General features: G+C 33.0%; 1 protein-coding gene across 2 annotated transcripts in view; it reads right to left on the bottom strand.

The window, feature by feature from the left end:
* LOC143238350 (insulin-like peptide receptor) overlaps positions 1-26,502 on the bottom strand; it is an 83,446-nt gene that overhangs the window by 44,731 nt on the left and 12,213 nt on the right. For both annotated transcript variants that reach the window (XM_076478501.1, XM_076478502.1), the window contains exon 2: positions 2,871-3,103. In XM_076478501.1, coding sequence (XP_076334616.1) covers positions 2,871-3,024 — 154 coding nt within the window. In that variant the 5' untranslated portion in view covers positions 3,025-3,103. The remainder of the gene's footprint in view (positions 1-2,870; positions 3,104-26,502) is intronic.

Below are 26,502 nucleotides of genomic sequence, written 5' to 3'. Positions count from 1 at the left end.
AACATTCAACAGAGAGTACTATCATATTTATATAGATGGTGCCAGTGCATCAGATCCATGTGTGACATATTTACAATATTCTATCTGAACCCTGAGAATGGAGAAAAACTTCTTTGGGATGCAAAAAGGAGGCAAAATGGGAAAATCATGATCCTTATTGTAAATTACATGCACAAAAGATAAAAGTTTCAGAAAATGGTAGTTTCACATCGTACAATGAAAAGGTTTTTGTCAGTATCATAAGCAAGAGTTCCATTTAGTATGATGTGAAAGAACATATTAACCTAAAGTAACCAGTTAAGTTTAATATACCTGTACATGTCCTAGATGAATGTCAAATTCTCATCCATTATAATTTGCTTAAGATCCTAGTCAAGGCCAATGATGAAAAGAAAAGTATGCATATATATAAACAGAGGCTCAAAATATATGTTCTCAGATCCACTAATAATTAAGTGATAAAGGTATAATAACAAAATAATTATAAATTGTTAATTTATGATAGCACAAATGTTAAGTCAAAATTCATGTCTACAGCACTTATGTTTGCAGACAAAAATCAACCCCAAAACAGCCCAACAACCTGTGCAGAAGTGTGTTTAGTAGATGTGCATAGATTTTTGCACAATATATGTAGCTACTTTTGCTGTAAGATTCAGTTTTAAATTACTCTGAAGAGAATCTTGGCCAGTAGTGAAAAAAATCAACTGAAAATCTCTCCTTCTCTTCAAAGAATCATCGCAAGAATAGTCCTATGACCTAAACATGATTTTTTTTTATCATAATGTTCAGACAACAAAGGACCTGTTGGCCCTTTTTAACTACCCCATCCTCTAAAACAAATTAAAACTATTAAATAAGTAATAAAATTTAAAGCCAACCCTTTTCAAGCTTTCTTTTACACTCTCTAATTTACTGCCTCCATAATATCCAAAGGCAACCCATTCTATAAGCCAAATACCCTGTTTTAAAAAGAATTCTTCAGTGAAGACAGCTTCCACCTTGTCTACATCCTTAGTTCTGTACAAAACTGTTGAAACATCAACATTATCAACTCATTTTGTAAAATACTTAAATCAGATCCTCTAATTTTTCCAAGAAAAAAAAATTAAGGATCTTAATCTCTCCTCATATGACAAACCATCTATCCCAGGTACTATTTTAGTAATCCTGCTCTGAACCCTTACAAACAATTCAATGTCTTTCCTAAAGGTAAAAAACCCCAGACTTACCACAGTATCCTCAATATGACCTATGCAATGAAATAATTTCTTTAGACTTGTACTCAATACTTCTGTAGATACAACCTAAAATCTTATTTCCCCTAACACTGTCAGCAGCACACCTCTTGGATGGCTAAAGAGACTGATGAACCATTACTCCAAGATTCTTTTCTTTCACAACACTGTTAAGGTTATACTCATAAACTGTACATGTAATTCAAATTATGATAGCTTTCATGCAATATTATGCACTAATCACAATTAAAACCCATCTGCAATTTATTTGCCAAAGTTTAAGTAAGATATTCACAGAAAATTTTCTTTAAGCTTGTGAAGCAAGAATATAATGAAAAAGTGGATGAATTCTGTTTAACAATCAAAATAAAAAGATTTTTTTTACCATTATCAATATTTCAGCAGCCTCAGCCACTGAGAAAGTCTTAAGTGTTATTTTAAAAACATGCCTGTTTTTAATATGGTTTTTGTCAATATATTCTGTTAAAATCTTTATGAAACTCCTGGACAAACCTCGTTATAAACCATTATGATGTAGTGGATATAGTGAAAGAGAAGAAAACATGTGATAAACTTAAATTTCAATTTCACAAATATAAGTAAAGCAATTTTATGTTATCAAGCTCTGACATGGAACGTGTATTTTATTCCTTTTGGTTTACATTAAAAATAAAGCTACACAATTGGCTGTGTTCTCTACCACAGGTATCAAAAACCCAGTTTCTAGTATTGTAAATATGCAGACATACTGCTGTTCCACTAGGGGTCTCTTTTTACGTTTATTACAATATAGCCGAGATTTACAGGTGAAGTATGAGAAACAATACATCTAAAACTGGTGATACAAATCATTGTTTTTTTCATCTGCATTCCTCTTAAATCATCTATGAATTCTAAATCAGATTTAAAGAATTATACTGCACATATAAATAGCATTTCAGAAAATCTTTTTCTACAAGTGTCCAGTTCAACTGACACGTTCTGGTAATGTACAACAAGCCTCTTCAGCAGTGATGTGGGACACAAGAAGTAGATCTTTTCTACTTGCCTCTGATTTTGAACCAGCAATGGACAAATTAAGAGCAGTATGGAAAACAAGTTTTAGTTTTTATTCAATCTGAGCCTAATAGAAATAAGAAATCACATGTTACTTCAATGATTAAACATTTATATTAAAAAGGTAATAAAATGCATCTTTTTGAAAATAATTTAAACTTTAGTTTAATTTGTCACTCTTATAAACCTTTAGGGACTCAAATCAGCAACAAGTGCATAATTACTACATTTAAATAATATTGAAGTATAACATTCGACCACCAATAATTATTTATACTGGAAACAATATTATTCCTAAACATAACATAAATAGTAGAAAAAAGGTAATATTAGATGCTACCATTTTAAAAATTACTAATTTTAAATCACTCATTCACAAACAAATGTGATACTGCTTAATTGGTTTTAATTCTATGATGAATGTACAATGTACCACTACCATTGCATAAAAAATATGCATCTTATACCAATAATTATGGAAAAAAACATAACATTCAGTAATATCCAAATATTACCCATATCTTATTATTTCATTGCCTGACTAAAAACTAAGTTGAAGAGTGGACACGTGCTTACCTTCTTCAGGTTGAAGTCCTATAACATTATTTTTAACACCAGCCACAAGGATGACGTACAAACACATAACGCAGAACTGTCTTCCAGACCAAGTTCTCCTTTGACACCGCAAGGACATACTCCAGAGTGATGTTAGATCATTTATAAACAGCATTTGTGGTTGCTCTCTCAGCTGATGCTACTGGAGCCCATGATCAGCTCATGGCCAACAAAATTCATATCAAATAACGTTCCTTAAAAAAAAACAAAACTATTTTACTAAAGCTGGCTTTCATCCAAAACACTATTACAAAATTTCAATCACTAACATGCCTTATCATCACTAATTTTTTTTTTTTTTTTTTTTTTTTTTTAAAGGACACCATGGAAATGTTTATTCAACATAAAAGTACACAACACACAAGTTAACTTTCTAATAAGACACCTTTTCTTATATCATGTACGTAGTTCCAGTAACACTTACCTTCACTCACACTTAAAACTATTACTTCATTGCCATGTTTTCTAACTTTGCCCATCTAAGCACTTCTAATTTTTTTCTCTCTTGCTCCAGTCCGTTATACCTCACTTAACTGTCCTTGGTGATATCTGTCTCATGACACTTTCCACCTACGTCTATGTGCCCTCTATACTGTACTGTGTACAAGCACCTCATTCAGACAGTTATTACTTTTTCAATACCACTCAATCAGTCTAACACCAGCTCTTAGTCAGGAAAAAATGATGTGATAGTGTAAGGAGATAAGTATTAAAGGAATACATTTTCAACCAATGGTCTCTATATCCCATGCTGGAAGAAAGGGCAACCAAACTGCCACACACACACACATGAATGAAGTCCAACCTACCTGTTGGAATAACTTGATGTGTTCTCAGCTAAATGAATCATAACAAGAAGGTAAGGAATACCAAAATAGGTAAACCCTTCCTCCTCATCCTAAAGAAGTCTTAAAGGCATCATCCCAAGCTCAGAATAACAAGACTGTGTATACCTCACTCAACCTGAGGAAACAGGTCTCATCCAGTCTGGAATTATAAACCCTCATACTCACTCCCTAAACATGCAAGAAAGTAAATTCCATTTGCCTCTAGAATTACTGGAAGGATGTGGATCAAACTGTGGTCAATCAAGGACACAGGATGGGACAAATCTGTGTATGAAATTATGAGCAGACAATGGACCCTTTACCATGAACAATGTACTGAACCAATACTGATCATAAAGAGAGGTCACACAAAAGCAGATTGGATAGTCTAAACTAATATTACAAAAAGAGTTGCTCATATGCTGGTGTCTTTCCTGTCTACATTTGAGGAAAGAAAACATCTAGAAATGTAGGAAAAAAGGTTTCTCACATTGCCATCTTCTCCAAAAGCAGAGGAATTCACTCTTAACATTATGGAGGAAAAGCCTCTGTCCTCCATCTCAGCACTTAGAAACAAAGTGCATTAAGGTTCCTCAACACTATTAGTAGAATCTGTAGAGTAATACACTTTGGGAATGCCTAAAGAACAATGCAATAAGTAAACCAATTTCCTTAATTATTAAAAGCAAACTGACCACAATTTATTCAATCCAATGATCAGCAAGGACAGGTAGGATCTTTACTCATGACAGCCCATGAGAGGTGGTCCAGCACAATGCAATTGTTTGTTTTGAATTTTGTCCAAAGCTACTCAAGAGCTCTTTGCACTAGCTGTCCCTAATTTAACAGTGTAAGACTAGAGGGAAGGCAGCTAGTCATCACCACCCACTGCCAACTCTAGGGCTACTCTTTTACCAACAAATAGTTGGACTGACCATCACATTATAATGCCCCCATGGCTGAAAGGACAAGCTTGTTTGGTGCGATGGGGATTCGAACCCGCAACCCTTGAATTTACGAGTGGAATGCCTTAACCCATCTGGCAATGCTGGGCCCATAATACAATAGATACCAACAACTCAGCCTCTAGGTGGTTATATGGAACATGTAATTTCAACATTACATGTCCTGTTTTAACACCTGTTTGTGACCTCTCAAACCATACATCACTTTTTCCTGAAGGTTTCTTTTTCAATGCTGCTGGCCTACAGACACTGGTACATGGAACTCCCCAATACTCTTATTTCACATTATTTGCATGATCTGGCATCTACTTTTGAAGGTTTTCAGCTATGCCCCTGTAGCTAACTTAACAGATGGATCCATTAGATCATACAAAGGGGTGAGGATTTTTATTGCTACCTTTCAGGATCCTACAGTCCCACTCATGCTTGTGGCAGATAAACTATAGTGAATCAGTGGTTGCTAGTGCAGAACTGTATAGGCAGTTAAGGTGCTTGACCAGCAAACTGAGTTACATAACTGGAATGGTCATTTGAGACAAAGGGATCAAAATTATTTCAGGAATCTGAAGAGTACTGGGACTTAAAAGAACATAACATTTTGTCATATCAAACTACAGCTGATAAGGCTGCTTTATACAGAGCAATTGTTGAAGATGTAAAAATCCTTACCAAAGACTCAGGTAAAAAAAACAGTTAGAGTTGGTAACCATTGGTACCTCTAATCGAAGTGGATTCAACCTCTTCTTAATAAACCATTTCCAATAGTTATATTATTTCCACTGATAAATGTCCATCACAAGACTAAGCAAAGATCAAAGCAGATATAAGAAAACATTAGAAATTACACCCAAATACCATGTAAAAGACTAACTTACATGCCTGAAGCATCTTTTGTATAACTTGGTGTACCATGTCAGAGATAGCTTTAAGTTCTGAACTGAAGGTACTACAAAAGCAGAAACCAAGGTGTAGATGTCAATCTGGTGTCATCAGGAGGTTGAAACAAATCATATTTGGTAACCTAGGTAACATGAATTGGAGAGGAAGGCCTAGAGTTGTTATTCTGTCTTGAGAGAATGCATCCATTGCCAAACTCCAAAGGAGAGCCACTGGAAACCAAATTACCAATAATTAGGTGTTCCAGTGAAAGGTCAACTCACCAGTCAAAATTGGAAAATGAGAGTCAAACCAACAAAACCTTGTGATGAAGTATCTATTCTATTGTAAAAAAGTTGTTTGGATTGAGAAAGTTGGTCTACTACCACAGTCATCACCTGATAGTAGTAGTCCCAAGAAAGAAGGTCTAAGAAGTAAAAACACAAGAAACCTTAGATCAACTGCTTCAATAAGAAATACAAAATGACCACAGAATCATAAGAGTGAAGCCTGAACATTTTACCCTCAATAAGCCTAGACAATGAGACATTACCTCAGAGTTCCTGAACACAAAACTGTACTAGATTCTATGACTTACTTTTACCTTATTCAATGATTTTTCATAATTTATCTACCCATCTACTATTGACTTTCTGGAATTTTTTATATACCTCAAATATGCATATATAGTAAAAATATCCAGATACTTACTGACTGTTTTGTTTTCTTAAGATTAAAATTTAATGACTTTCCAGGAGTTAAAAATATCCTTTTCAAATTCCATGCTTTTTTCAGATTTTTCAGAACCTGCAGGAACCCTGTACCTTAAGAGCAAGGACTAAAACATTGTGCAAAAAGCCTTCTCTGTGCCTAAACCCTGGAATTCCTGATTTTAGTAAATGCATCATGTCCTTGAAACAAGACATTAAGGAAAATATGGAATTCTGGAGAAAGTGGCAGCAGATGAACCCATATCAGTCCTGGCCCAACAACTTACTGATACTGATGAATGATCCTGACTAAGGAAATTGGAGAATCAGTGAATCCATTTTTATGATCCTTCAGTCACATAAAGACCATTAAGAAAGATCTCTTGCTCTTGTCCCAAGCCACATTCCCAGAAGTGAAAGAACCACCCGTGCAGTGGAAGAAGGAGAGGTAAGCAAGACCTTGAGCTCATGCTTCATAGCATGAAGCCAGATGAAAGTCAGTTGAAGCTGACTGAGATGTTATTCAAAATAAATTACCCAGACTGATGGCATGTTGAATTGGAGCATGAACAGATGTTTCAGCTCGGACAATGAAGTTCGCCTTCACTATTTATAAAAGTAGAATCAGTGTGTTATGTTTTGACAATTAATGAAATGGTGCAAGCAGTAACCAGAATGATGTGCACACAAAGCTCTGCTAGTCAAAAAGTAAAAACTTCTTTCTAACCCTTGAAAGAAAAATACAAGAAAAACACCAATAGTGATGGGATGCTACCAGTATGATAATATGCAGATACAAGACAACTACAATGAATTTGGACATCCATAACCACAGTGAAAAAACTGCTTACTCAAATTGAGAGTTGAATAACTTGTTAACCTTGGGGAATCTAGGCACTGATATAGATGAGAATAATCAGTAACTGGACACCAATCTCCTGTCTTCTTATTCTTAAAACTAAAAAAGAATAAAAGCCCAGAAGAACTAGCACAACTCTCTTACTCCTAGATCAATCAAACTCTAACAGTCCTAGAGCAAAGTTTCAAATCCAGAAAATCTGTGGGAGACAAAGCCTCTCAGGTTGGATGGATAATAGTATGAGAGATATGAATTGAATGTCTTACTGTAACTCAAGTGTTTCTGAATCCACAGTTAAAGTTACCACACCTCCTCAAATTCTCAGAACCAAGCTTCCACAGACCCCAAAGACATACAATAATTACTGACAGTGATCCAACCAAGCATCAAAATTGTTGAATATAGAAGTGTCTATTTCAGGTATCACTATATGGAGGGGCTGAGGTTGGGGGCTGGAAACACTCGAATAGGTGCAGAAGTAAAAAACAGCTCATTTAGGTTGAGAAAATTTTTTACGTAGAGGAGCAAACAACGTTTCGACCTTCTTCAGTCATCATCAGGTTCACAAGTGCAGAAGTATAACCTGATGTTGACCGAAGAAGGTCGAAACGTCCGCTCATCTACGTAAAAAATTTTCAACACAAATGAGCTGTTTTTACATATATTTTTCTCTACAAGTGGGTTTTCTCGATATCACTGATTAGGTGCAGAAATATAACCTGACGTGGTAGCCAGCGAAATCTGAGACCATAACAACTGAGATGAGTGTAGAAGCCAACAACTGAACCAATGCCCATTCTAACAAATGGCTCCAGCTTGTCATCAAGTTGGTGATCCCAAAAGTATTCCAACAAAGTGCAATGTAACAAAAACAAGATGAATTTTAAAAATGCAAGTCCATAGACTTACTCCCACTACAGGACACTGACCTATTCAGGTTAACTACATATTCCTCCTTTGAACCTGTAAAGTCAAGAAGATGAATTATTTAAACACCTAAATATGTTTCCATCTCTAGAGGCAGTAGACCAAATCATGAATTTCCAATTATACTGTCAGATAAGGCACAACTGTTCCATTATAAATGAATCAATATTTTTGGATAGAGAGAAAAAAAAGATTTTCTCCCAAACTTCTCAAACATCAAGTAAGGTGTGGTCTCCAAAGCTGCTGATGAAAGACCCAAAACATCATACTCTCAATGAACCAACCAAAGAAAATAAATCAAAAGCAGTTTATCCCAAAGTTGCTTTTTTATTTTTTAAATTTGGTTAAATCTATTGACTACCACTCTTTGGAACATTTAGTAAATCAAGATTGTTCTGTTAAAACAAAGCAACATTAGGCTATCCGAATAAGGTAGCTATAAACAATATCAGGACAGAGAACAATAACATAGGTGAATAGTCTCAAGTTAAATATCACCAACAGTAATTAAGTGAGGTATAAAACACTGGAGTAAGTAGGAAGAAAATCTGACCAATATTTATATGGGCAAAGGAAGAAATCCTGGCAGTCAAGTAATAGCAATAAGTATGAGGGGAGATAAAGTTTTGGAATTAAAACTAGGAGGATTTACTGATTTACTCATGTTTCAAAATGAAAATGTATGCTTAATATCATAATAATGAGTATAAAAATAGTAAGTTACAACTCTTCAGTAATTTTTTTTGAAGTTGTAAATACTGAAATGTTGGACCAATACTGTAATAAGACAGGCTATTGTCAGGCTATTCTTTGCATTCACAGACATTTTCTTAGAATTACTAAGGAAGAGGGCTGTTTACTTACATAAGGATCACTAAAAGTCCATAATGAATCTTGATATTTTAATGTGTCAGCATAAAATCTGAAGCATTCTAGCAAATGATATAAAAACACAAAGAATTGTTGTATTGTAATTAAAATAAGTAGTAATGCTCAAGGTTAGCAGAATATTATTGTAACTGTTATATTGTGTTTCACTTGAAAGCTTTCAAGGTTATTTTTTTTTTTCTTTTCTTAAAGTAGTCCAGTGGCTGAATATTTAGCTGCTTATAGATATTACTGTCAATTTGAAATATCTATACAAAACAACCAGAAGATAGTTTGTTTATTAGAAAAGTTAGATTACTTTTGATAACAAAAACACCTGTATAATAAATGCAAATATCTATTGTAACAGATTCAGAAAAAAGGAAATAACTAAACTGAAAAAATGTGGGTTTTAAACAGTAACACATTTATGTTCAATACAAAAAAAAATTAGTCTACAATTTAAATGTATTATTTTGTATGAAGATAAACAGTAAACAGCCAAAATACACACTAATTAGCAGAGACTGACCAAACAGGTGGGCAACTTTACACCGACTGGAATGAAACACGACTGTTCAAGAATATTTGACAGTTTAGCTAACTAATACAATCTGATTCCATTTCCACTGTTAACAAAAACAGTTACCACAGGGTAAGTTAAAGAATTTCAAGGAAGCCAACCAAGTTCAAAATCTGAAAGTTATATATATAAATACATTGTTAAAGTGTTTTCCTTTCTGCATCAAACACAGTAAATGCTTAAGACAAAAAATTACCACAATGAAGAGTGAGGGGTGCTTGATAATGTAATTATACATGTACAAAATTTACATAACTAACATTACATGAAAGTTATACTTACACTACGATTGACCGATATAATGATTAATTTCTGTTGTTGTAGCCATTATACGGCCAAAAATCTTCACTGTCCATAAACCCACCCATCCTTGGATCATGCTAGCAAATCAGTATATCAGTTTATCACATTCCACCTTAAATACCTTCAATCAATAAATTTCTCATCTCCACCTAACCTACTTGTAAAACTGCGTAAACATGTTTCTGATTGCTGGTTAAGTAACTCTTCAAAATGCAACTGTGACAAGTATCAGAAAGATATTGTTTACTGCAAATATTTACCTGAATAAAGTAGCCACTCTCAAAAAGTTTCTGATATCTATATCCTATCAAATATACTTGTTGCTTCACAAAATACAGTATTCTACTGATTAAAAGAATGTTTCTTGAAAACTCAACAATAACATCTTGGCCATTTTCACCTGAAGTATTTATTCAGAAACTAAACAGACAGCAGATATATGATCTTTGTAAAATAACAATGTTTATTAATTAAATTTGCCCAAATAAGTCAGGTACATGATCATATGTCACTAACCTGAAACTGCAACAGATTCTCAAAGCTGTATGCACTAAGTAAAACACTAAAAACTACCATATCACAGACCTACATTATAAACATGAGCACACAGTTTCTGGCTCATTACTAGATTATGTTTAGTTTGGATAGCTTTTTAAAACCTTTAGTCTATCAATCTGACTTGAATGTACAGATGTGTAACTTAATTTTTTAAAAGACATTTAAGCATAAAGTTACTTTTATAATCAAACATCTAACACAAGTTGAAATAGTAAGAATTGTATTTCACAATTATCTGTATTATATGAAATACAAATAATTACTCAGCTCTGCACATCCTTGATGTGATAAATGTGTAAAAATACATTTTATTACATATGTACGTGCCAACAAATACGTTTAATTTCACAAAACAAAGTGAAACTATACCACTCATTCACGAGTACAAATAACAATTTTGAAAATAAAATTATTCAACTTTTTCTACACATTTCCTGATCAGATTATGTTATTCTCCGATTGTGTTATCTTTTAACATATCACTGCCTACAATCAAATGTGAAATTGCAAAACATTACTCGTGTATTTTTAATAAAAACATACAGTTTGATTAAATGCCATTTTGGAAAGTTTCAATACAATTGGTTACATTTCTGACTACTGATACATTATTAGAATATACACAACCAAAGAAGTTTATCCATTTGTTTATAACATACTGATAACACTTTTTAATTTTAACTTAAAACCACAAAAATTTCACTGTAACATTAACAATTATATCCATGTGCAGCATATTCATAATGTTATATCTGCACCCTGCATATTTGTAAACAAACAGTACTGCTTTAAGAACATTTTTCCAAGTCTTCTTAAATTTCTGGCTGCAAACGAGTTTTTTGCTTGAATACTTGGTAAATACTTGAAAAACTGATAATACAGAACTGCTATTCATTGCTTTATTACTCAGTAAATGTTAAATCTGTGTGTAACCTCTTTGTTTTGCTCCACTACGCACAGCAAATTCAGCTGCACGAGTTTTTTCTGTACATTCAAATGGAGCAAAATAAAGAGCTCTCCTTGACATGAAACAGAGGTTGAACAGAAAAAACCTGACTCATATTGCAAATCTACATGCACACAGGATAAAAATTTTTTGCATAATAAAGTTTTTTCAGTATCATACAAAAAAATCAAATGTTCTATTATTGTATGATACAGGACACTTTATACATGGAATCAGACCTGCTGATAAAACTTCTGCAATGATTATAGTTCATTATTCTAACACCATTACAATTTACAAACATAATCATGGAGGCTGGGGTAACTGGCACAGACATGAATGTCACTGTACACAAGTGTTCATTACCTAAAGTTTGTTCATTTTCTTTTTGCATAATGTTGCTTATTAAATATATACAGAGTGTTCGGAAAGTCATTGTGCACTTGTATATTTATTAACAGACATGTTTCAATATAGAATACAGGAGGTAAATATGAAGGACAATTATAAACAATGTTGAAAGTGATCCCCGTTGGCATAAATACAGGTCTGGATCATTCTTAAACACTGCTGTCAGTTGCTGGTTTGAAATACTGAATAAAATATGATTACAAAACTGCACAGCAACTTTCCGAACACCTTGTATATAAAGTAAAAGTTTATAATGGCACTTTATTACATTTGTTCTGGATCTGGAATTTCAACACAATGAAAAACTAATAAATGGCCAAAATCTGGCTGCACCAAAACTACAAAATCAATAATTAACATCTCCACCTCAAGAAGATGCTATGGTCTAAAAACCCAAGGATTCAAAACTAAACCAAAACTATTAATCCAATTATGTCCAGCTGAGCATGGTCATCTGTCACATTCAGCTGAGCATGGTCATCTGCAACATTCATTTTCCCCTATCCAAAGCATTGCTTGACAAACAGCAAATTTTTCTGATACATAACTCATATCCAATGCATCAAACTATAGATTATCAGATAAACAGAATGTATTTACTAATTTACCAGCATAAACTAAACTGTCTACAAAAGGCAAGAATAATAAACAGAGCCCTATTGTAGTAACCATATTAGTTTCAACAGAACATTCTATAGTTCAATATTTAAGTTTTTTTCTAAAAAAATTAACTTATCTCCAAATTAACAAATTTTTGTTTTTCCATCCATAACTTGTCTTGTACATTACACAGATTTTCCATAACTGTTGCTGACAAGTTTCAACCTGTCTACTGAAGATATCACCTGCCCACCCTGTATTACCCATCATGATATTGTGTACTATGTATAATGAATAATGTGTATTTTGTTTTATAAATTTTATATTTCAGTTATTAATTAATTCAAAATTAATTGAAGAAATGTAAATACAGATAAGAAACAAAACTCTCCCACACTCTTCTCTCACAAATATGTCAATGATGCAATATGTCCAACATATCACAATCTTTTCATAGTTGCTTACCTGGGAATTGTTTTGTTAATGCACTCAAACTTGTAAGATGAGATAAAGTAGTTTAATTCTAAATTGTAATTTACGAGTTATAGTAAAATGATCTCCTATGATATACTTATACAAAAATAAGGTGAAGCTTAGTCCACAGCCCTTATACCCTGGGTAGATAGGAACCTAGTTATTGTTTATGTAACTGACTTCAAAGTCCATGACAAACAAATAGATCTATGAAGACTAAATATTAAAATACACATACTAATGCACTACATGCACCATAAATTAACCTGTATACAATTTTTGGAGCTAAAAGTCATCTATTTTTCTGCCACCTGTACCCTAGAATCATTAATGAATCTAGAAATTCCTACAGTTTTGTATGGATGATGCTTCCAAGGCTGGGAGTACAAAATATAAAAAAAATTAACTAATTTTTCTCTCAGAAAATTATATTGCAACTACAATACCAAATTTCACACTTTTTGCTCAACAGCAAATTATTTATGTAAAAGTTATATTACATAATTATTGTACCAAAATAAAATATGCTAACAATGAACACCACTACAAAGATACCACAAAGAGTCTTTATTTTCACATAATTATTATGCAAAATGTGCTGAATGACAAATGTTTATCCCACAACATACGTTTTGTTATCTAAAGTTTGTGACTGACTGATTGTTTGTTACTTTCTTGAATATCGTACAAAGCTATCTCCACTAGCCATCTCTAATTTAGCAGTGTAAGACTAGAGGTAAGGCAGCTAGTCATCATCACTCAACTCCTGAACTACTCTTACCAATAAATAGTGGGACTAAACATATTATAATGCCCTCACAACTGAAAGGACAAGCATGCTGGATGTTATAGGGATTTGAATCCACAACCCTCAGATTACAAGTGCCTTAACCACCTGGCCATGCCTGGCCTTGTGACTGAAGGAACAGAACATAAGTTCAGATTTTTGCCCAGAGTAAATTGTAATACAGTGCTACATATCAAACAATACTGTAAAATAAATGTTAGGCAAACCCCACTTTTAACAAACACAGTACATATGTACAGTGCATAAAGTTACTTTAGTAAATTATGCTTGAATGTTGAAATTTGTTTTTTTTCCTAGTTGCTCTTAAAAATAATCTTATCAGTTTTAAAATCCTTCAGAGGCACAACTATTATTGTTTATGAACCATACATTTTAGTATATATGTAGTTAGTGAAAAAATATAACATTTGATACCTTAACCCAATGTGTTGGTCCAGTGAGCTTACCCTGTGTCAGAGAAGTAATACTGACTTATAATAGATATGCATATTCAAAAACTGACAAGTTTTTAGTAAGCAGTTGTTTTATCAGAAAAATCATGTGCATTAGTAGAGTATCTGTATTAGAGATACGTCTGAATTGATTAAATTGGTCTGATTCTGACAAGTCAGAGTGCAAGGTGATACTCAGGTGAAGAACAGAACTGCAACATTTCTGTCAAAATGAACAATGTCGAGTAAAATGAAAAGTCGACATCAAATTCATAATACTGCATTGAATGGTGCAGGTTGTGGCATGCAATAACAAAACCTATCACATTTCATGATTTCAGTTCCAAACACTAAACCCTTGTGAGATTAAATAAGAACCTCTGTACACTGTTCTGTTAGAAATCATTTTGACAACTGTATATATTCTGTTTTTGCAAAGAACCACTGCTTACAATTCCACCATGTTCAACTTGTTAGTAGCTTCCTAGAGGAGGGTATTCAGCAAATGGACTGGACAGGATTCTTACCATAAGTGCATCTGAGTGGACAAATACATGATGATCTAGGAAGATGACTGTTTGCAGCTCATCTCAAAGTGATGGTAAATTGGTTGTAACCATCTCATTCATGTATATTACATCTGCCACACAGATGCTCAACTTATGTGAGTGTCCAAGGTGATCATACACTTTAATAACTATTGATTTCTGATCACTAAGAGTTTCAAAGCTTGTAACATCCAATAAGCAGATATTTTGTATGTGAGATTTTATATTACAATTAAGTTTGGGATGTGACTGATAATATTTAATAGTAGTTGTACTACCATGCAAAGAGAAGAGAAAACTAATAAGAGTAGTTGTACTGCCATGCAAAGAGAAGTGAAAACTAATAAGAGTAGTTGTACTGCCATGCAAAGAGAAGTGAAAACTAATAAGAGTAGTTGTACTGCCATGCAAAGAGAAGTGAAAACTAATAAGAGTAGTTGTACTGCCATGCAAAGAGAAGTGAAAACTAATAAGAGTAGTTGTACTGCCATGCAAAGAGAAGTGAAAACTAATAAGAGTAGTTGTACCGCCATGGAAAGAGAAGTGAAAACTAATAAGAGTAGTTGTACTGCCATACAAGAGAAGTGAAAACTAATAAGAGTAGTTGTACTGCCATGCAAAGAGAAGTGAAAACTAATAAGAGTAGTTGTACTGCCATGGAAAGAGAAGTGAAAACTAATAAGAGTAGTTGTACTGCCATGCAAAGAGAAGTGAAAACTAATAAGAGTAGTTGTACTGCCATGCAAAGAGAAGTGAAAACTAATAAGAGTAGTTAATACCCATGGAAAGAGAAGTGAAAACTAATAAGAGTAGTTGTACTGCCATGCAAAGAGAAGTGAAAACTAATAAGAGTAGTTGTACTGCCATGCAAAGAGAAGTGAAAACCAATAAGAGTAGTTGTACTGCCATGGAAAGAGAAGTGAAAACTAATAAGAGTAGTTGTACTGCCATGGAAAGAGAAGTGAAAACTAATAAGAGTAGTTGTACTGCCATGCAAAGAGAAGTGAAAACTAATAATGGTAGTTGTATTGTCATACAAAGAGAAGAGAAAACTAATAATGGTAGTTGTATTGTCATACAAAGAGAAGTGAAAACTAATAATGGTAGTTGTATTGTCATACAAAGAGAAGAGAAAACTAATAATGGTAGTTGTATTGTCATACAAAGAGTAGAAAACTAATAATGGTAGTTGTATTGTCATACAAAGAGAAGAGAAAACTAATAATGGTAGTTGTATTGTCATACAAAGAGAAGAGAAAACTAATAATGGTAGTTGTATTGTCATAGAAAACTAATAATGGTAGTTGTATTGTCATACAAAGAGAAGTGAAAACTAATAATGGTAGTTGTATTGTCATACAAAGAGAAGAGAAAACTAGTAATGGTAGTTGTATTGTCATACAAAGAGAAGAGAAAACTAATAATGGTAGTTGTATTGTCATACAAAGAGAAGAGAAAACTAATAATGGTAGTTGTATTGTCATACAAAGAGAAGAGAAAACTAATAATGGTAGTTGTATTGTCATACAAAGAGAAGAGAAAACTAATAATGGTAGTTGTATTGTCATACAAAGAGAAGAGAAAACTAATAATGGTAGTTGTATTGTCATACAAAGAGAAGTGAAAACTAATAATGGTAGTTGTATTGTCATACAAAGAGAAGTGAAAACTAATAATAGTAGTTGTATTGTCATTCAAAGAGAAGAGAAAACTTCAATTAATTCACAAATTTCTATGAAGTTTGTTTTCAGAAAAAACAACAGAACAAAAATGTAATTTTAGAGGGGGGTGTTATAATTACTTAGCGAAAACATTTCCATATTCTCACATTCTGAGTAATTTAATTTTGTTTGAAGAATTCCATCTCTTTAGCTGTTTTCCCAATGGAGAAAGCATTGTACATCAAAATTACTTTAGTTATCACCAATGAAAGTGAACATACTGTGAACAATTCATGATGGAGTGTAATCTTTCCAATACCTTTCCCTCAAGTGAATGTATTTTATTCCATTATTTCTATTCTTGAATTATGTAAATGAAATTTGACAATTTTCAGATGATAAAAAGTAATTTTAATCTAAATAATGAAAATCACTTAACACTCACAGCAGTCAACACTGACTCCATATTTTCAAACAAATTTTTAGTACAACTATTCAGTTAAAAAAATTAAAAATTGACATTCTGTGTACAAATGTCTTTAATGTTTGCTATAAGCTCATTAAATTTTGTAAAGATACACAAACCCTTGTAAACATTATAGTTTGTAAGCTCTGATGGACACCTTGTGGATATGATTGTGGTCAAATAAGCAGAGCTAGTAGCAAATTGGATTAGTGTCACATGAGCTAAATGATTAATGTCATGCAAATAATCAACTAATTGAATTATGGTTCTTAATTATTACTATTTTCAATTACTCCATATATCCAAGTTTTTTTTGTGTGTTTTTACTTGTATGTGGGGAATATAAATTATGGTTTAATGAGCAAATTTAATGGGCCCATTGATTGGTCAATAAACAAAATACTAATCACTCAGCTATAGCAAAGAACACATGGATTGATCAAATATCCTCAACATATATAAAGCTTCATTCTGCAGCTTAATATTTGAAGAGCACCTGGCACAAGCTCCAATCATAACATCATCAGCAAAGGATATGCAAATAGTGGTTGTGACATACTTGCTTGGGCAAGGATCAGTATTAGTGGTCAGTGACTTACCTTCTGTACAATGAGGTACTGGTTAAATTATACATAATACATTATATCTTGCCACATACAAGTGCAGTTAGAGCTCTATTGTATAATAACTCTCAGTAAGGCTGCAAGAAGATATTTAGAAGATTTCTAGAAAAAGATAACACCAAATAAAGCATGAGCCAACAGTCTTGCAAGATTTCAATCTGATTGAACAAATACGAGATTATCTAGTTAGCATTTGATTCACATCCAGATGGTACTAATGAACTGGAAACAACTCTAATGAAACAGTGAACCACATCATTCCAGCAGTCAATCTCCTACTTTGTCATATTAGTATGACTTGTATCAGTGGTCGTAATACTTTGATAATTACGTATCAAATTTAATCACTGGTTATCTGACACTTGTTTCCTATAAAAATTAATTGATTGCATAACTGACTGTGCCTTGTCACAGCTACATTATAAAAAACTGATTATTTCTTAATTATTTTGAGCAATTTAATAAATGAAAAAATACTTTTTAATACAACACTTCAGATGTATACTGTAGTTTAATTCAGAGAGAAATAGCAGAATCTCACAAGAAGACAACTTTGTATTTATCAGAACTTAACATCACTAAAAGAAACCTTAGAAAAGGATTTCTTCCACCTCAGATTAAAGCAAATGATCATGTTATTCACAATCAACTTAACTAAAACTAATGTCAACATATCTGTATAGTTTACTATCAGAAGCCTAAGTGTACACGTTGCATTTTCTGCTGGCCTGCTATAATTTATTGATCACAAACATGACTAGCAGTTTTCCCTAGGAAATACTAAATTTAAATTTGAAGCCTCTTTTAATTTCTGATGTAATAAAGATAAGTGAAATTCATCTGATAAACTGGGTAAAAAGAACAAACTTGATGGTAAACATCACTACGTATCTTCAGTAAAAAAGTTGTATAACCCCATCTCCTGCATGTAATTATAATTTTACTTCAAACTGCCAGATCCAACACATTCAAGAGACCAAATTAAAACTCCACAAAAGTGAACATATATTGGGTTAGTACATTACATGACAGTTAAAAAACACACACACAGCATACCTTTATATTTAAAACACATTCTGACATTTATGCATATTATATGTCGAGTTGTACGTTGAACAACCTCAACTGGCTTTCTTTAATTTCATCAATAGATTGTGTTGGTAACAATCTAATTTCTTTAGTTTGTTTGAATAATTTATCACACAAAAAGAACAATACCCATATTATAGTCACTTGCACAAATGAAGTCAAATGTTCAAAATTATTTAATAAGAATTTTATCCGAATATCTGAACTATTAATTCTAACATGCAAGTATCGATATATTTTCAATTATTGGGCAAATCTACCACTTGAGGCAACTAGTAAAGATACTAACATGGGGGAAACTACTGGATTTATTAAAGCTTGTATGTTTGTTGAATTTCACAAAAGCTGCTCAAAGACATCCCTAATTTTAAAGTAATAGACTAAAGGGCAGGCAGATAATATTATCCATCAACAACTCTTGGACTACTCTTTACAAATTACATATCACTGTCCTCATAGCTAAAATTCTGGGCATATTTGGTGAAGATTTTCAATCTTATGACCTATTTATTACAAGTTGAGCTTGCTAACTATGAGGGCATGCTAGGACAAACTTTTGTGCAAATTGAGTTTGCCTTATTATAACATACTACATACTCAAACTTTAAGATATTTAATCAAGAATATACATAATTATATCAATCTGAAAAGTTGTATTTCTATTGAAAATAATACTTGAAGATGTCTGAAAATACTCCCAAGACAACTGATGAATTAAAGCAACATATCACACGCTTTCCATCAAAACAGTTTAAAATTGTATGACAGCATGTCAGGCACTCTGTCATTGATGTCACGATTGTTCGAATGCTGGTGGAGCCCACTTAGAGCATCTTGTATAATGCAAGTGTACATACAGCTAATTTGTTGTAAAAAATATTAACAAAGATGTCTTGATGGCTCATACATTCATTTACTACAGTCATACGAGCATGCAAAATGTGGGTACATTTTACCGTGATGGTGATCTATTATTCATTCAACATCATTCAAACATTTTTAAACTTAAAGAGTGAAATTATTTGTCTTCACTTTTAATGGCTACCTAGATTAGACTTCATATACTACATTAAATGTTCTTACTTACAATTCATACCATAGTAACTGTAAGTGTAATGAGGGTTTCATTAATTAAACAAGAACCAAGAAAAAACATCAGTTACAAAAACATAAGTATACTTTAATTTTACACTTTAACAAAGGAACACCATGCAAGATGCTTTTCAAAAAATTTTAATAAATTGAAAGGAAAACAATATATAAAACCATTTAAAAACTATTAAGCAATTCCAAACTTTCATGCTACTTTCTTATCCAAGTGCCTATATATATGTTTAGGTATCCCTATATTCATGTGTACCAGGTTTTCCACCTGTTACTGTCACCAACATTTGAGCTACGATTGTAGGTTAATAATTAATACATAGGACCCTCATTTATTCTGAATGTTTGTAAACAAGTAACGTAGTGGTACGAGCTAAGTTCTCCCTGTCAATTCATTAATTAGGTTGCTTTTACACTTTAGAGTTGACCTCTCATAATCTATAACCACCATAAGGAATAGATAAAAATAATTACCCTAAAAAGCCTGCACAAGATAGTTTTATGCTCACCCATAATTTATTAATTGTTTTACCAACAAAAAGCACTCTTGGTTTGTATAGCATGAATTATTACCAGTTTTCACAAAAACAATTTCATTTTTCCAATAAGATTGTGCATAATTATCTTAATTAATAATCAATACAAAATAAAATGCACGAGTAATGTAGGTGTAATATACATAAAACACAACCCATGTGACTTTAGCTTTAAAAAAGTTAAACTGCTTTCTTCATGCCTGTACTTTGACAGGAAATACCCTGGGGGTTTATATTTCTAGGGAATTCTTCTACAGTATCTATATAAAACAATGGTCAAATAAAATCAAACATCACAAACAGTTGTATACAATAACCTACTTGCTCATCCAAGTTCAATTAATACACAATTTGACATGACACACCTAGGTGTTGTTCTTTCTGCAAGTATTTAAACACTAATCAGATCTACAGATGAAAATCAATTTCATATACATTTGTCTGCATGTTAAGATTTGGAATATTAATTTGCTATCTTTAATGCATGCTGTAACATGATTTTATGCTATCTTTAGTGCATGCAGTAACATGATTGTATCACTTTTATCAAGGGTGTAAGATAGTTCTCATTTCAATAAATTTTATTTGGGTTGAAAGGGTGTTTTGTAGTTCCTTCTGGGACAAACAGTTGTTTAAAACAAGGTAAGGGGATGTTTTGCAGTTTTTCTCAGAGAGTTATGTTTTACCCACATTCAGAGGGTGTTTGTAGCTTGTCTAAGCCAAATAGCTACAAGTTGTATGAATTCTTATTATATTGAAAACATCAAGATGTAAAGCATACAACTTGTTTTTACAGTTTTATGATAACACCTATTTGTAAACTGGTTGATTGGATTGTTTACCGTTAACAAAACTTGATGCTTTCTTTCACCCCTATAAATACTTTAAGTCTTATGAATATTCAATTATGCAACATCTACACCATTTCATCAACCAGATTAAAAGTAACATCCCGAAACAAATATCAGGTTTCCAAATGAATCTGTGCTGAACCTCTTTCATTTATCAATACTGTAATTTAGAAAAACACAATACTGTGTTTTAGAAAAAAATATTTTAAATTATTTTCTCTTATGAGACACCAGAATTCCCATTAATAAAGTATAATTAAATGCAATTTTATTACCTTTAAAAATAGAAGTACCCAAGAACATTACTTCTATTTTTAAATAAATAATAAGTATATACACATTTTTTAAAATAAATGAGACGAGTAGTTTGAGTATCTGATCTTCAGCCTCTGTTGAAACCCTAAGGAAAACATTTGTCTGGTCACAATGTTTTATTCACTTCAGATATTCAGTTACTATCAACAGATTCATATCTATATGATCCAAGCAAACTAAAATATTCTTCAATGAATGTTCAGCATCAAAAATGCTTCCAAAATCCTCAACTGGAAAAACAGAAGAGCATAAAACATTGAAAAGCACTAACACTATCTATTTCCTTCACAATTTTAAACACAATCAAATCCTCTAATTTCTGTTTCAAGAGAATATTTCTGACATCTTAACCTCTCCTTCTGGGACAAACCCTCCATCCTAAGTACCATTTCAGAAACCCTCCTCTGAACCATTTCCAACAATTCAATGTCTTTAAGGTAAGAAGCCCAGCATGTGACCTATACAATAAAATTATATACACAATCTTATTGTTTCTTGATTTAAACATTTTACTAATTTAAACAGTTTCTTGTAAAGTGAAATTCCAATAGGTAAATATTTAAAAACATTCTATAAGTTCAATATAACTAAAACAAGCTGAAAAATAAACATACAAGTCTGACCAGTCATACCATATACTTCAAGCATGGTCTATAATGATTCATTTGTTTATATTTTTGTTTGTTACAACAGTAATTATAAAGAACTGGACAAAACATTAGGTAAAAATCACTCAATTTCTATGTAATATACATAGAAAAAATACAAATGTGGTGTAATTTTGTTAATTGTTTTCTATGACTATTATTAGTGACCTTACAACTAACTGTCATGGACCTACAAGCAATCTGGAAAATAAATAGTTTCACAAAATGTGTTTAAAGACCAGAACAAACCTGTATGGACTCAATAACTAGAAAGGAAGAATACAAATACCATTTCTTTAAACCTCATTAACTATTTTAGATCAATGATCAAATAAATCAATTTGGATTGATATAGAAACTATAAATATGTTAAAATGTTGCTGATTTGTTAAAATTTCTCCATAAAGCTTTATTTTTTTACAGTCTTCAGGTTGGTGATTATATAATTACATACAGGGTAATCGGGGTGAAGCTTCAGGAGTCTTTTCATAGGTCATTGACTCAAATAGCTAAAGAAGTCACAATTCCGTTTATCTCTTGAAGTTAAAGTTCAATGTATGACTGAACTTTTTCAAGGATACAAATAACTATTATAGGTCACCTGCCAATAAAACAAACCATTTTCCTGAACCTCTTAAAGAAGTATATAAACAGTCATTATTTGATAACTTGTAGCCCAACGATAAATGTCCAACGAGATCTAGAACAGTAAACATATACCTAGCCTTTGGAAAGGTACACAAAATTCCTAAGATATTAACATTACAGAAATCTTGGTATGTATCTTTATGTAAAACTTATAAAACCATGACCTCAGATTTTCAACTAACCCTTACACTTTTTACAGTCCCTTTAATACTGGAAAATTATTAATGGTACTTAACTAAATGTTATAATTCATGTAATACTGGAAAAGTATTCATGGCACTTTACCAAATATTAAACTATCTATAATACTAGATAAATTAGAAATTTACTTACATCCAACCTGATGCAACTATAATATTTGTAACAATGTAAAAAGTGAAAAGTATCATTAAAGATAATTATATCTGATGAAACTATACAAAGAACACACAATAATAAATAATATTAAAAGAGAAAAATATCTAACCCAATAATAATTACCTGTACCTACTGCTGAAACAAATATAACAATTTAATTCTATTGGAAACATAGATGTGTAAAGTTTTATATTTTTATGAAAGCATAAAATAGTAGTAACCTTTCATGCACAAGAACTTAATGTAAAAGGATCATCCTGTTATGCGAGGCAGTTTAAAACTTATTTACCTAAAGCCCTGCCTCTAGCTAAATAATACTGACTCATTTAAGACTTTAAATCTGCCTGATTACCTAGAAAAGTTGCCAGGTACAATACAGTAACACTTCAACCCATAAGACAAGTGCCTGATTACCTGGAAAAGTTGCCAAGTACAATACAGTAACACTCCAACCCACAAGACAAGTCAATTTTTATCAACTCCCAAGAAAAAGCTGAGCCTCATTAAAACAAATGACAGAGCTGGCATCACATATAGAAAACAGTTCATATATGTAATTCATATTTATTGACAATCAGGAAATGATATCCAAAAAGACACTAACTATTGATATACAGCAAAAACAAAAGAACAGGGATATTAAAAACAATTATACCTTGGTACAATAAAACTAATGTGATAAACATCTGTGTTGGTAATCCTTACCCTAATTGTGATTTCTAAATGGCTCACATAAAATTGATAAAAACTACGCTTCAACTTGTAGTTCACACCAGCTGATAACACAGCATCTCAATCACTACCATCTATAGCATATACCAATCATACTGATGAGTCACAGTATTGGATGAAAGGCCTCACTGGTACCAGATAACAGATTGTGTGGTTATGATTTTATTACACATTTTATTTACTTCCCCTCATTTTCTTGGAATCCACCCTACTATAGCAGATTTAACCAAAGTAATGTAACCACAAATTTAAATACTGTACATACACCATAATACTTTACAGTATTTATGAAGTGCCTTTATTTCAAGCATGTAGTAATAATAAATGGTCATGCAACAACAACTTGTTTTGAACTTTTTAGTCTGTTTTTACATCCCAAAAAACAAAACTGTCAGTGTACATGTGACACTACCTAATCTGCAAGTAATCAGTTCACCATAACAATAAGTTTAATTCAGAAAACAAACTTAAGTCATACACATGCACATTTTTAAGCTATTTTTCTTGGAAGTATACGTGCTTCAGTGATGCTTCACTGCTAAATATCTATGTTTTCAGTCTGAATCAGATTAATGTTGTACAGAGCAAAATCTTCAAAAGTGGTTTGTTTGAAAAATTTAAGAATTTAATGAAATAACTTTTACAGAAAAAAATGAAGAATGCATATAATACATCAATCAAATCACACAATCTCAAATTACAGTTGTCATTTAAAAATTGATGTACATGGTTTGTTCAAAAAATACGCGGACTGTTTGAATTGCGCGACTCCAGTTGGTTCCAGGGGAATCCGCTTGGTGTCGCTAGGTTTGCACAGATCAGCTGATTATGCCGCCATTTCCCGATTGCAGATATCTTCATTTGTGTGTTAGCTACGTGGTTTTAAGTGAAGTGCGATTTTTTCGTTTGACGGATTTCAGAATGAATGACCTGAAGGAGCAACGATTTGCTGTGAAATTTTGTGTTAAACTTGGAAAATCTGCAACTGAAACTTTTGCTATGCTTAACGCAGCTTATGATAATGTTGCTATGAAGCGTACGGTATGAACATTTTAAGGATGGTCGACAGTCCATTGAAGATGATGAGCGTCCTGGACGCCCTTCCACGTCAACTGACGACCCACACGTCGACAAAATCAACACCCTGGTGCGGGCAAATCGACGTCTGACTGTCAGTGAGCTTGCTGAAGAGTGTGGGATATCAGTTGGATCTTGTTACGAGATTTTGACCGAAAAATTGAAGATGCACCTCGTTGCTGCAAAATTTGTGCCACGCCTGATGACGGACGAACAAAAAGCCCATTGCGTCCAGGTTTGTCAGGAACTGCTTGATCGTTCAGAAGAAGATGAAAACTTCTTGTCAAGGATCATAACAGGTGATGAATTATGGGTTTATGGTTATGACATTGAAACAAAGGTCCAATTGTCCCAGTGGATGGGTGAAACATCCCCCAGACCCAAAAAAGCTCTCCAAGTTCGATCCAAGGTCAAGGTGATGCTGACAGTTTTCTTCGATGCTAAGGGTGTTGTTCACCACGAGTACCTCCCCGAAGGCTCCACAGTGAACCAGACTTACTACATTGAAGTTCTGAAACGTCTGAGGGATGCCATCCATCGCAAAAGGCCAGAATCACTGTTCTTCCCCACCCCCCCCCCTACTCACCTGACCTTGCTCCTTGCGATTTTTTCTTGTTCCCCAAACTCAAAAGACCCTTGAAAGGAAGATTTGAGACGATTCTCCAGATTAAGGCAAATGCGACGAAGGAGCTGGAGGACATTACAAAAGAAGCGTACCAGGACTGTTTCAACAAGTGGAAACACCGTTGGGATAAGTGTGTGCGTTGGGGAGGAGAGTACTTCAAAGGGGTCCCAGACCTGTAACTTCTAAATAAAGTACATTTTGTTTTATGACGTCAGTCCGCGTATTTTTTGAACAGACCTCGTATATGCAGTTCAAGAAAGTTAAAACATGTAATGTTATTCACATTTAGGTACCTGAAACAGTACAAGCAACTGGACAACCTACCCATCCAATAAGTAGCAGAGAAAATAGTAGTTTGATAGACAACCTTTGTGATCTGAATGGCTTTCTGTCACTTTGCTTATTGAGATGTTCAACATTTTAATAATAATGTATTCTTCCTCATTCTCTAGAATAAATTTTTATTTGGTGCCTTTAAATTGTTGTAATACATGAAGACCAGCACATAAATAGGTTTTTAATGATACCCTTCCATCAATATTGGTAGTTCTTAAGAAGTTGTTCAGCAATAGCATTAATCTTTATACTGAAAAGTGTGACATTCAAACCACAGCCCTGATGGACTCCAAGTTCCTGCAGAAAAGAACAGAAAAGTGTGGAACCCACATGAACTTGGAATCTCCTATCCATTAAAAAATTAATAAAAATGGGCAAAAGGCCATTTTACCCTTATATATGGAGGTCCCACAAAATGCCATACCTCCATGTTGTTTGAGAAAGGCTTCTCTGATTGATGTTTCAAGTCTATTCAGGCAGTCCATGGTGGAGCACTGTCATCAGAACCCACAGTGGGTGGACAAGAGGAGATTGCACGATTAGAGAAACCAAACAAAATGAGCATTAACCATCCTCTCTAAGGTCTTACAGAGACAGCTCATCAAAGCAACTGGATGGTATTTAGAAGGACTCTATGGATCCTTCCCAGGCTTAGAGAAAGGTTGGGCAACAGCCTGGCACAAGGCATCAGGAAAAACACTCTCCTGCCAGATTCAGTTAAAAACAATCAGAAGAGAAGGAAAAAATAGAAGGTGCAGTATTTTATAGTGTACATTATCAGGTCCAACCGATGTACTGCCAGGCTGATGAAGGGTCAGTTTGGGTTCCACCAG

The sequence above is a fragment of the Tachypleus tridentatus genome, chromosome 13 (assembly GCF_004210375.1).
Source record: "Tachypleus tridentatus isolate NWPU-2018 chromosome 13, ASM421037v1, whole genome shotgun sequence".
Taxonomy (NCBI): Eukaryota; Metazoa; Arthropoda; class Merostomata; order Xiphosura; family Limulidae; genus Tachypleus; species Tachypleus tridentatus.
This window is presented reverse-complemented; position numbering and strand designations above follow the sequence as displayed.